The 13,539-nt window shown below is 37.3% G+C and overlaps 1 protein-coding gene across 3 annotated transcripts in view; it reads right to left on the bottom strand.

Moving 5' to 3' along the window:
- The window catches only part of Rbcn-3A (rabconnectin-3 alpha), a 696,059-nt gene that overhangs the window by 67,556 nt on the left and 614,964 nt on the right, over positions 1-13,539 (bottom strand). For all 3 annotated transcript variants that reach the window (XM_073979377.1, XM_073979376.1, XM_073979378.1), the window contains one exon: positions 3,687-3,761. In XM_073979377.1, the coding sequence (XP_073835478.1) occupies positions 3,687-3,761 (75 nt within the window). The remainder of the gene's footprint in view (positions 1-3,686; positions 3,762-13,539) is intronic.

The following is a 13,539-nucleotide window of genomic DNA, read 5'->3' as shown; positions in this document are numbered from 1 at the left end:
AACAACAAGAATTATGCCAGACCTTTTTCTAGGATTTTCGGCAGTTGATCTTTTGGAAGTTTGGATCGAATATTTCTGAAGAAATTTTAATCTTTGCTTTTTAAGATTTTTGTCGCCTTTTGGCTCTTTACGGCGTTTTGCACCGTTGGATCAAACAATGCCAGGTCAGCAAGTTCAGGGCTAAGATACCACAGATTATTAATTATGTTGTTACTTCCTTTTTCGAAAATTTGTGTGTCAATGTTTTCATATTTCAATACATTCTCAATGAGGTCTAGGTCTTGTTTTGATGCTAAACGTATCGTAGAATCTGAAGAACCATCTGTCCCGAAAACAATTAAGCGTGGCTTCAAGAAAAACGTAACTATGCAATTGCCATTGGTGCTGGACCCCTGTAAGGTTTATAGGAACGTTACTAGTATCATTATGACTATAGTAGAAGCTATCGGATAAGATCTCTAGGAGCTTTATCCGTGAGCAGCGGTGAATAAACCGTGAAAAATAAACGCAACAGCTTCAAGGAACGAAGCTATTTGTGTGCACTGGCATGGAAAACTATTACCAAATATTCTCAAAACAGGGAAGAAAAAACGGGTTGCTGCTCTGGTATCACATGGGGGTAAAGAACAACTCCTAGGTGTTCCTGAAACTGACAGTAGCTCATGGGAGAAACAAGAACTAGCAGTGTACAAATGCCTAGAAAAATGGGGTCTCAACAGCTCGAGCAGATATTAGGTCGAGAGCTTCTGTACCACCGTACAAACTCGTTAGAAAATTATTGAGAGGGATTTTTGACTGCAAGTTTGGAAGCACATCCGGACATCAACCAAACATATTCAAGCGATTTCTATAAGAATAGTCTGCGATTGACAAATCCAAGTACGAAGTAGGCGAGAGTGTTTTAGAACTACTGCCCAACCCACTTCCCAAGAACAAGAGGCCGTAGAAGCACCTTGCGTTTAAATCGTTCGAGACTGGACGCCCCCAGAATGTTTTTTCTATTTTATTTATTTATTTGGTATCCCACACGACAACAACTGAGTGTTATAAGTGAGAGTTTGGGTTATTGATTTTACTTAACGTATAATGAACAAGATAATGTTTGTATAGATATAATATAGGATATATTGGGTAAACATTATCAATAGGTTAAAAAGAAATAGAGACCATAGATTGAGTTTAATACAAAAAATAGTGAAAACGATATTCAGAAATATTTTTAGGTCCAAAATAAGACCTAAACCGCATTATACGAAAGGCATTCACAAACAAATATCAGATAAAGAAAATAACAAAATGATAAATCATATATGGTACCTTAGTCCTGAACTTATTGCTCTGGCATTGTTTGATCTCATAGTGCAAAACACCGTAAAGATCGAAAAGACGACAAAAATCTTAACAAAGCAAAGATAGAAAATGACCACATGATTTCAAAATTTAGACACCTCGGTAAATGACATGTAGAAATTACCAAACGCGTAGGTAAAGATAACTAATAGGTAGCTACCTACCCGTTTACCCAGGCGTTGAAATTACGGGCATAAGTAAATTAAAATATGTATGAACAAAATGTAAGCATTTGTCATTGAAGCCATACAATGAATGTTCATTTGAAAAAGGAAATATTTGATGGATAGCGATGCCATTTCACGCCCGATATGTCTGATGAGTCTCTACAAAAGGCGAAACATGTCACATAATGGTGGTTGTGGGGGTTCGAATCTTCGGCTTTCCTTTTTCGGCTTTCCTTTTCGGTCAATAAGCTCGACTCCAACGAGAAATGAATTAAAATAGATCTTCGCCCTAATAGGCAGCATTTTCAAATAAAGTAAAATATATTCGTTTTCATTCGCAAAAATTTGATAATATAGGAAGAAAAAAGTTGTTTTTTAATAGACACCATTTTTGCCCTAAGGCCTTTTTCGGGACATTGGGTTTATTATCTCGAATTCAGAAAGACTTACGTACTTTGTTGTTCAGCAAGAAATGTTAAGAACAGAATAGCTTTTAATTAAATGCATAATACGGGCAAGTTGCTTTAACCGTTCCACAAATATGGTCCGTCGAAGTCGCCAGATAGCAAAAAAAAAAATAGATTTTCATAACTTCGAGACCCAGTACCACGTTTTAACATATTCGAAATGTGCTCAAACTTTGGCAATTTTAAAATCTAACAATACTAATAGGCGGCTCCCCGGCTAAAAAATCCGAGATCGATTTGGTCCTTTGAGTTAAAACCAGCCCTATGCTACAAATTAAATTAAGATGCTACAAAAAAGAAAATATTAAATTTTACATAAAACGTTTGATATTTTATCAAATTTTATATTTCTACAGAGTTTAATAATAAAAAATGGTATTACGATACCAAATTTTTATACCCTACACCACACTGTCGTAAAACGTCTCAGTAACATAATAATCTGCTGAAAAAAATCGACGTTATACGGTCAACAGAGTCTTAGTTTTGACACTGTTATGTATTTTTTATGGTTTTTCCAACTTTAAATGACAATTTTACGACTTTTATGACGATTTTCGGCCAAAATCTGTTTGCATATTTTGCATATTTTTTGCATATTCTGCATATTTTTTGCATATTTTGCTTATTTTTTGCATATTTTGCATATTTTTTGCATATTTTGCATATTTTTTGCATATTTTGCATATTTTTTTGCATATTTTGTGCATATGCAAAATATGCAAATATGCAAAATAAATACGAAATATGACCCTGCCATTGAATTTAGATTTCTTTGAAACGAATTTTGGTCCAATCAGAATCTTCGTATCTTTAATATTAAAAAATATGCAAATATGCAAAATCCGATGTCTACTAATGTAATTAAATAACTCTCTGTAATACTTCCAACTACTTTACATATTTCTTGAAAAGTTTAAAATTTTACTGGCCTAGAAATTTAATGTGGCCTAGAAATGAGAGAATCCGACCAAACGACACACCACTGTATCTGGATAAGCTTTAAAAAGATAACGAGTTATTGCCCTCGTAAAAATCCAGACCTTTAACCTGAACGTACATATGTACTTTTCCCAGAAAACCATAAATAGTTATGATTGCGAGCACTCGGACTACCTATGATAAAAATGTTAAGGTGATAAAGTAATTCATTTCCCAAAAAATTAATAAGACCCATATGTCGGGAAGTTTCAGTAGCGGCTTGTGGCAGCTAATTTCAATTCGGCCAATCTCACAACTATGTGCATATGCATTTTTCTAATTTCTGTGATAATTGAATACGAAAAAAATCATCATGTAGGGCTATATTAAACATAAATTGTTAAAACACGCCCACTTCATTTGCCACACTGAAATTTAAAAAAAAGTCTCATATACCTTTCATTACAATTTTCAAAAATAAATGCATATTTGTAAACAGTTTCTTGTTTTGTTTTTCATATCTTAATTGTTTTATAAAGGACTAAAATTTGAGATTACGAAACGATGCAAGTAAATTTTCAACGAAAGTCACTTTCACTTGCTATTAAACCAAACTACTGACAAGAAATATTTTTTTATATGGTTAAAATGTATATTTTTTAGATTTTTTGCCATGTTTTACGAGAAATCGGCCAAATTGTCTATGTTTTTTAAATTTGAAAATTTGGTATGGGAGTTCAATGACAGAGTTTATAGTTTATATGATAGTTTTTATACTCACCGCTTACACACGATTTTTTCTGAGGCAACAGTGTGTCCCAAATGACGATATTTTTGTTTTCCGAGCTCTGACCAGCTAAAAAGAAATAATTTTATTAAATGTATGTCATGTTTCAGTAATTTAAAAATAGTGCATATTACTAAAAATTCAAATTAATTGAAATTGAAAATCATTTTATAATGGAAAAAATCTTGACGTTTTGATATTTTTTAGGGCTTTTTTCATATATTCAGTGAAAAAAATCACTGTGCCGACATATATAGATCACACTTATGATCAGAGATGGCCTGTCAGAAAGTATAACATATTCTTCAGACGTATAATACGACGTGCGTGTATATCCATCCAAAACCAATAGGATGGATTTTGACAAAAGTAAAATGATGGTAGATTTGGTATTTTTAGGTCAAGTGTGACTTTTTAACAATAATGGAAAATTCGTCTTTATCCATTGGCTAATTATGATAAGAACCGGCGGTTTCCAAGGACGAGGAATCCATCCCACGGCGGCCGGTTCTATGCACCGGATTGACTCGGAGGAATCTTCGACCGGGGCCGTCACCTCAACAGTTATGTGTTTGTGTTCGTGTATTTTTTCACCATGGGAGCGACAATTTATCCCGGAATGCCTGCTCCGAGCTCTTCTGGTCCATGCCGGGATAGAGATGAAACCTGGGCCAGTATGGATCTGTTCCGTTTGCCAGATTCGCATCCACCACATGTCAACAATGGTGAGATGTAATGGATGTATGGAATGGGTGCATTTCCGTGGGTGCTCTGGCCTTAGTAGAACCCGGGATAACAGCGATAGGTATGTTGCTGCTTCCTGCGTCAGCGCATCGCCCAGTACGTCTTCTACGTCGTTGTCGGGATACGAGACGCCCCCGCAGTCTCCCCAACAACAACAAATGCAGCACCTAACAACACAAGATGTTGTTCAAGCCCGGAAATGCATCTTTCCTGCAATTCAATTGCAACGGTCTCCGCAATAAGGTCAGCGAAATTGTAGATTTTATGAGTCGGAAAAACATCATGGTCGCCGCGATCCAAGAAACAAAGCTCACCGCCACCTGTAGCTTGCGTTGTGATGGGTACAACGTTTTGCGGAAGGATCGCACAAGAAGCGGAGGAGGAGGACTTGCCTTCCTGATACATCAGTCTGTCCAGTACAGACATATCTCGCTTGAGCTGGTACTGCCGAGGTAGAGCTGCTTAATGTGTACATACCGCCGATGAATAGCTGTGCCCGGCGTTATATGTCCGATATTAGTTCGCTTTTAGAGGGCAATAACCGTCTGGTGCTAGGGGACTTCAATGCTCATCACGAGCTTTGACATTCCGTCCTAGGTAATGACCAGAGGGGTACAGCGCTGGCTGAGCAAATGGATAGCTCCACGTTTTGCACGGTGAATGAAGACGCTCCTACGAGGATTAGAGGAGACTACCACAGCTCGCCAGATATCACCATTCTGTCACCAGGTCTGATAAATGACGTATCCTGGCAATCATCCGTCATTTCCCTTAGCTCAGACCACCTCCCTATCATCATCTCCGTAAACAGACCACCCGATTTCATAACCTCTAAACGCCGTACTTTCCTGAACCATGGGAAAGCTGATTGGCAAGGGTTCAGAGAATTTACCAATCACCTTCAGAGAATTGCCCACTTCCTCAGATCCTCGGGTAGCTGAGAAAACTTTCCGGGACATCATCAGCAGCCGCTCGATACATACCTGCTGGTCGAATACCCGAAATAAGAAAAAAATTCCCAGCAGAGGCGACGGGATTAGCAAATGAGCGTGATGAGCTTCGTCGTACGAACCCTGAAGACCCAAGAGCTAGAGATCTTACTCTTGAAGTCAACAGGTTAGTAGGCAAATATAAGCGGAAAAAGTGGCTAGACCACCTGAAGCAATGCAACATTGGTGCAGGATTAAGTAAATTGTGGGCAACGGTTAAATCACTCTCGAATCCTGCAAAGAAGGATGACAGAACAGCAGTTACGTTCAGTAACTGACCCAAAGTGGTGCGCGTGTTATTTTAATCGGCAGTTCACAGAGCACCCCCAGAGTGATAGGGTGAAGAGAATTATGGTACGCCGTATAAGAAGAGCTCTTCCAGCCGCGGAGGTACCACCACAATTTACGATGAGCGATGTTGCAGATGCCATCCGAAACGCGAAATCATCCAAAGCGTTGGGCCCACACCAAATATCGATGGTAATGCTTAAGCAACTGGATGAACCTGGAGTTGAGTATTTAACAAGTGTCCTCAACCTATCGTTAGCCCCCCATATCATACCTGAAGCCTGGAAAGTTGGCAGGGTGGTCCCGTTACTGAAGCCTGGCAAGGATGCCAGCAGAGGTGAATCGCACAGGCCGATTTCGCTCCTGTCGCCAGTAGCAAAGATCCTAGAGGCACTACTCCTCCCACGATGAGAAGGTGTTTTCCAGTTGCCCAACATCAACATGGATTTCGGAAAATACATAGTACTACAACAGCATTAGATGCCATATTCACACATCAGTAGAGGACTGAAACAGAAAAGGCCGTGCGACCGAACAGTCATGGTGGCTCTTGACCTATCGAAGGCTTTCGATACCGTCAACCATGCCAAGCTGTTCGAGGATATAGAGAAGACTAATCTCCAGCCATGTTTGAAACGTTGGATAATCAACTATATGTGCGGACGCAAGTCGTTTGTGGAATTCAGAAACAAGAAGTCCAAACCCCGTAGAGTGAAACAGGGAGTTCCCCAAGGAGGGGTGATATCTCCGGAACTGTTTAACCCTACCTTTCTGAAATTCCACACCCCCAGACGGTATAGAGATCGTGATGTATGGGGATGATTGTACGATCTTGGAGTCGGGTCCTATCATCGATGACATATGGGATACTCGTAGGTTAAATGTCTATATAGCAGACCTAGTGCAGTTCTTCCATCTGAGGTATATCAAAATATCCGCCGCTAAATCCACTGCCACACTGTTCACTACATAGACGGCTGAAATGAGGCTCCCACTGAACATATTGGTCGATGGTGCACTGATTCCGACCACTAACTACCTCAAAATACTGGGTGTAACGTCCGATAGCATGTTTAAGTCGTCCGCGCATGCCACAGCTATTTGCGATAAGATCAGAAGCGGGAACGAGGTGCTCAAGTCGCTGGCCGGCAGCACTTGGGGAGCTGACAAAGTAACCTTGTTGACCACCTACAATGCAATAGCCCGGTCTGTGGTAAGCTATGCGGCGCCAGCGTGGTCTGTTGTCGATGCAGTACCGGCTTGGGTGTTATCGCAGTGAGCATCCCTGTCACGATTTAATGGATAGGCTTCCTCCACCCGGGCACGTCAGGAGAGATCTTCATGATCTAGAGAGAGAGAGAGAGGTCCAAAGCACGATGGGGCCGATGACAGGTTTTTGGGGCAAAAAATCACAGGGGCAACCTAGACCTTCAAAATTTCGTGCAGATGTTTATAATCGGCCTAGAAACCAAACTGCCAAATTTGGTTGATATCGGTTCATATATAGATATATAGCTCTCATATATATGTTCGCCCGATTTCGAATAATTGATGGACCAAACACGAAAATTCTGTCCAATTATGATGACATTTGGAATATGAGGCGGAATTCGGACTGAAAATAATTTTGCCAAGTTATTTTGAAATCGGTTCAGATTTGCATATAGCTCCCATATATATTTTCGCCCGATTTGAGGTATTTGGTGCAACAAACACGCAATTTCTGTCCAATTTCGATGAAATTTGAAACGTGTGACAGGATTCGGTCTAGAAATATGTTTGCCAAATTATATTGAAATCGGTTCAGATTTGGATATAGCTCCCATATATATTATTGCCCGATTTGAAGTATTTGGTGCAACAAACACGCAAATTCTGTCCAATTTCGATCAAATTTAAAATGTGTGACGGAATTAGGTCTAGAAAAAAGTATGCCAAATTATATCGAAACGATTCAGATTTGGATATAGCTCCCATATATTTTCACCCGATTTTAGGTATTTCGTGCAGCAATCACGCTATATATTTCCAATTGTGATGAAATTTAAAGTGTCTGTCGGAATCTAGAAAACATTATTGAGACATCATATTGAAATCGGTTCAGATTTGGATATATCGTTCATACATTTTCTCTGTCGAAGTTAATTGTTTTCTCATTTTAGTTGGTTGATACCGAACTTCCTTGAGAACATAGTTTATATATTTTTCTTTTGACAAATTGGCCGAAACAGAGGCGGCATGAATCAAGAGCTTGGTATTGTTGCCGTGTTCATAGGAGACTTCCGTAGCAAATTGTCTTCCTTCACTATAATCCACATTAGGGCGCCCTCTCTTCTTTGTATCATTACCTTATTATAGCGTAAATACTGTGTCGCTAGCTAACCATAAGCTTTCCAATTTTAATACACGATTTTTGACCTCCAATTTGTTATCCATTTTTGGTTAAGGGGTGCACAAATGTTATAAACTTATGTTTTAATAACTCCCGTCACGAAGTTGTCTTTGACACCTCGATTAAATTTCGCAGAAATCCAGTCTATAACGTGTTTAGGTTTACTTTCCCCCAGAAATTTGTAGGTATAAGTCCACGCCATCATATAGCCCCCATAAAACGGTACCTTCCGATTTTCGGTATTTTGAAGGCTGTGGCCACATTAATCCACCGAAATGGCTGATATTTGTGGTGGAGGGTATAAAAAGTTCGGCCCGGCCGAACTTAACGCTTTTCCTACTTGTTTGATTAAATTTGATTATTTGTCTAAAAAGCTTGAGATGATTATGGAATAGAATATTAGAATTCATTATTGGGCTGATTGTTTACATTTTTGCCATCTTTTTCTTAAAAACACTCGTTTTTAATAGACTCATGATAGTGGCAGTTCCATAGCACAATACATTGTTTCCTTGGAATTTTCAAATCTTACTGGATGTTTTTCATAATAAGTAACATCTTCTGAATATCTTTTATGTATAAAGTAATTTATTTGATTAAATTTGTTTACTTTGTCTAAAAGCACAAACACTTATTGTCGACGTGATAACACTAAAATAAAAACAAAACAAGTGAGAAAAGGCTATAGTCGGTACGGGGCCGACAATGTGATACCCTACACCACTACCTCTGTGAATAATCTTTTCACTCGAAAACATTTCTTTTAGGGAGATACGAAAGTTTTCACCTATCTGGCTTTTATACCAAATGACTTAAGGCAAACTGAACCAAAATAATTAATATTTGATTTTATATTGGACTACTATCGACATCACCAACATCAATATTCTTCTATCTCTGTGAGAAAATTTCGTGATGATCCGATCAAAATTCCGACCTGTAGTGTGATTGCAGAAAAAGTGGAAAAAAGGGATGTATTACCGACTATTGCGATATCTCTATTATTTGACCACCTACGCCAACCTACTTTGCATAATTTTAAAGATGGGATTTTCTACTTTCTTAGTCGGGCTTTGCTTATAGATGGTCCCCAACCAAAGGTGTGATATGTGTCATTATAACTAAAATCGCAAAAATGAAAAGTTGGGTTCTATTAGGGACTATTGCGATATCTTCGTTGTGTGAAAGCCTACGACAACCTACGTTTCATCTTTTCAAAGGCGATATTTTCTACTTTCATTGCCAAGTTTTGCTTTTTATATACCCCTTATAGACGCTGAGATATTTGCTTTGGAATAAAATGTAGACTTTTTCTCCAAATAACTTTTTTGCTCATTCCGACCCCTAATTATTATCCGACCATCACCAAAATCAATAGGCTTCTTCCACTCCGGGACCCCAATCAACACTTAAAATTTTGTGACTATCCTATCAAAATTGCGACCTTTAGCGTGATTTCCAAAAAAGTGGAAAAATGGGATGTATTACCGACTACTGCAATATCTCCATTATTTGGTCACCTACGCCGACCTAGTTTGCATCATTGTAGAGATGGGATCTTCTACTTTTATAGTCAGGCTTTGCTTTTGAAAAGTCCCTAACCAAAGCTGTGATATTCGTCATTATAATTAAAATCGCAAGAATGAAAAATTGGGTTTTATTTGCCACTATTGTAATATCTCCGTTGTTTGATCACCTACGAGAACTTACTTTACATCATTAGAAAGGTGATATTTTCTACTTTTATTGTCAGGTCATGCTTTTGGTATACCCCATATAGAAGCTGAGATATTCGCTTTGGAAAAAAACGTTGTCTTTTTATCCACATAAGTTTTTTGCCCATTCCGACCCCTGGACATTATCCGATCATCACCATAATCAATAGGCTTCTTCCCCTCCGGGACCCTCATCAACACCCAAAATTTCGTGACGATCCGATCAAAATTGCGACCTGTAGCGTGATTACAAGGTTTAGATGGACAGACGGACAGACGGACGGACGGACGGACGGACGGACTGACGGACGGACACACATAGCCAGATCGACTCAGCTCGTCGAGACATTCATTTTGGTATATATAAGTATGGGTCTACGACCATTATTTCGATGCTGTTATGTCACCCTTGCTTTCAAAAGCGACGGCGTAAACTACGCTTTAGTTTAGGGCGGCGCAATCGATAATTGCAATCGTGTAATTTTTTTTATCGATGTGGCAACATTGCATCTGTCAATTACATGATGGACAACTACTCCGAATTTGCATCTCGTTCATTTACAAGAAGCCGGTAGTAGAGTAAAGACGTCCATCAAAAGAAAAGTGAAGAGACACAACAAAAACCAACAAGTTGTGCTGTGTGTGAGTGGAATTATTTCTTTTGCATTTTTAATGCAAATTTCCTGCAATTTTAGACGGTTTTCTTATTGGAATTTATTGCTGTATATTTATAATAAGTAATAAACATTCCAAAGGTGAGTTTTTGGTGAAAATAAAAGTGGAAGAAATTAAAAAGAAAATACAAACATTTTCTTTTCGTTTCCAGAATATTTTTTTTTTGCGTTGCAACGAAATTGCCAAAAACGCATGGTCACACATACCACTACCACCACAAATAACCGTCAGCAGTAACTCACATTTTCAACCTTTTTGATCGAGAATTTTCTACCAGTGCATTTTGTGAAAATATTTGCATCAAGAATAATTGTGGATTAATTTTATGGAGTTTTGGCTAACATCCACGAGACATCTGCCACCACCAGTGTTCATTAAAAAGATAATCAATATTCTTCGACCACAAGTGCCGCCAAATTGAATTTTGTGAATATTTCTGGAAACATTAGTGGGAAGCATACATCCTCTTGCCGTTTTGCTTGCAAATTTTTTAACTCTTCCTTGGGGAAGCAGCTTTGAATCAAGATCCGAGTTTTTGTGTGACACCTTAGCCTTGCCTATCGAATCTTTGTGCAGTTCGGAAGCTAAAATCATTGTCAGTCCTCATCATTCCTGTGGGGCAATACCAACTCAACTTTAGCCTGCTTTTAGATCAAGAACAACAGTTACCAGCAATTTTGGCCTACAACTACAACAACTTGGGCTATAACACGACAAGTAGCCGGCCAGGATAGTACAGATAAGTAACAAAAGTGAAGAGTCTGAATATGTGTGTATCCTGAACATCGTGTTGTTTTTAGCATTGCATATTTTTCTGCCACAGGCAGGGAAATATGAAATCTAAATTTTGTCTTCAATCATTCGACGGTCAGCCGAACTAATTTGTTATTTTTTTTATATAACCTTATGTATTTCCTATATACCTAAGGGTATATAATATTATATATGTACATGTGTGTATCCCTATATACAAGTAGTGGATTTTGTAACGGGTCAACATCACGTGCCGTAACGGTACCCAACGAAACTTGTACAGTCATCATATTCCTTACTTGTGATCATTTTGGAATAAGAATTTATTCAGGACATTTTTTGCCCATTTTTGCAAACCATAAAAAAAAATATATGAAATGTTTTGCGGATTTAAATTCATAGAAATATTTTCGCATCAATTTTTGTTTGTCCCGAATGAAATGGGTTCATGAATAATGGCGCGTTAATGATAAATTAATTATTGTAGAAACCTTAGGTGAGACCAGACGTCTATAACCCCAAAATAAAGCCTTTATTTCGGCACAAAAATATCAAAGTTATTCTTTGAATTCATTTACCATCATTTTGAAGTGTAATTTTAACAACTACATTTCAGAACGCCGAGGACCTAAAGACAAACAGATTTGATTTTTTTTCTACGAAATTATCTGGAATTTAAATCCATATTATTTTTGGTATTCCGACCCAGTAATTATACACACGTTTACAACACAATTTAGTTGAGGGTTGCTGCACGTGATTTGTCCAGTTTTGTGTAAATTTTGTGTAATTATTATGAATTTTTGTGTAATTTATTTATACAAATATTTTAACCTTGTATGACCTTTAAAGTCAATTATAAATTATCTTGAAATTTCTTTATATAAAAATAATTGAACTAAAGTCAATTCCTTGTACTTAAACCTTTTGCAAATTGAAATAATTTATCTGAAATTAGCAGCGAAACACATTGTTAATGTGTATCCCATGTTTTTTTTATTAACCGTTTTCAAAATTTTAAATCATTCTTTTAAGGAATGAATATGATCCTAATCAATTGAGCTCGATAGAATAGGACTTTTGATAGTTACAATCGAAGTGTGATTTAGCACTATTATATGTGGGATATACATCTTTTGAGTATAGCTATCTATATTCTTAGCTGTATACCTGTATGAACATTGATATATTTCTATACAAATGTAAATTTATATAATTTCTTAAATGAATTGGCTTCCATTTTGGAAGTAATAATTGTAATTTGATGTCCGAAACCATACCTTATCGAACTACCCTATCTTATAATTCGAATGTGCTATGAATAAATTAATGAATTCTGAATCTGAATAGTGTTGACCATTAGTCATTATGTGCTAGTTACTTGTATAAGGTAATGTAGGGGGTAATAAGGCAGCCGGTGGTTGATTTTTGTAGAAAATCCATTGGGAGGGCATGGTATCCCAGCAAACACCTTGGGTACCCATAACAGCAACAACATCATATCTTTTTTTTAAATAAAGCATCCTGTTTGTGATTGTGAATTAATAATGAATCAATTTTGTTTATGGCTAGTCAGGAGTGGCCACTGAGCTAGACCGAATTTCTTCAATGGCAAGTGCATACCAGCGACATCTTGGTATGCCTCATTCCCCTTTACACTCCGACCGAGCTACATAACAATGGCGCCCAACGTACAAGCCGATGTCTTAGGTTCAACTCCCATCAATGGGAATTGTTCCTAAACATTAAGTTATGAATTTTTGTTTGATTGGTTTTCAGTATGTCTTGAGTTGTTGTTATATTACAACTTCGCAATTGCGACTTAACGTCAATTGAATTTATAATACATTTCTTGAATTTCAGCTTAAAGAAAAGAGTTTTAGTCGTCTTGCAAGCCTGAGTTTATGTCTAGCTGCAATTTTGTGACAAAACTTCTATGATATTAAATTCATACTTCGACTTCCTTTAAAGCTTTATAGTATATTGTCCTCTGCAGTTGATTATTTATGATCATTTGCATGATTTGCGATATTATAGCTGCTTTAATATATTGATTTATTAGAATTGAAATTTCGGGGGAAATTTTTGAATGCGTTTTTAGAGATGTTGAAGATTGTTTGTTGTTGTTTTTTATCCTGGCTGATACCTTAACCTTCTACTAATTACCTTTAACTTTATGAACAAATTTTGACCTGAAATCGTTTGAAATTTTTCTGAAAATTTTTGAAAAAAAAAAATTATTGATATTTATTCGATTGTGGGCACATTTAAGGAATATTAGTTTTCATTTA

This window comes from Musca autumnalis, unplaced genomic scaffold (genome assembly GCF_047663935.1).
Source record: "Musca autumnalis isolate F117 unplaced genomic scaffold, ASM4766393v1 scaffold_3, whole genome shotgun sequence".
In the NCBI taxonomy this organism is placed as follows: domain Eukaryota; kingdom Metazoa; phylum Arthropoda; class Insecta; order Diptera; family Muscidae; genus Musca; species Musca autumnalis.
The sequence above is the reverse complement of the archived record's forward strand: the minus strand, read 5'-3'. Positions and strand labels throughout refer to the sequence as shown.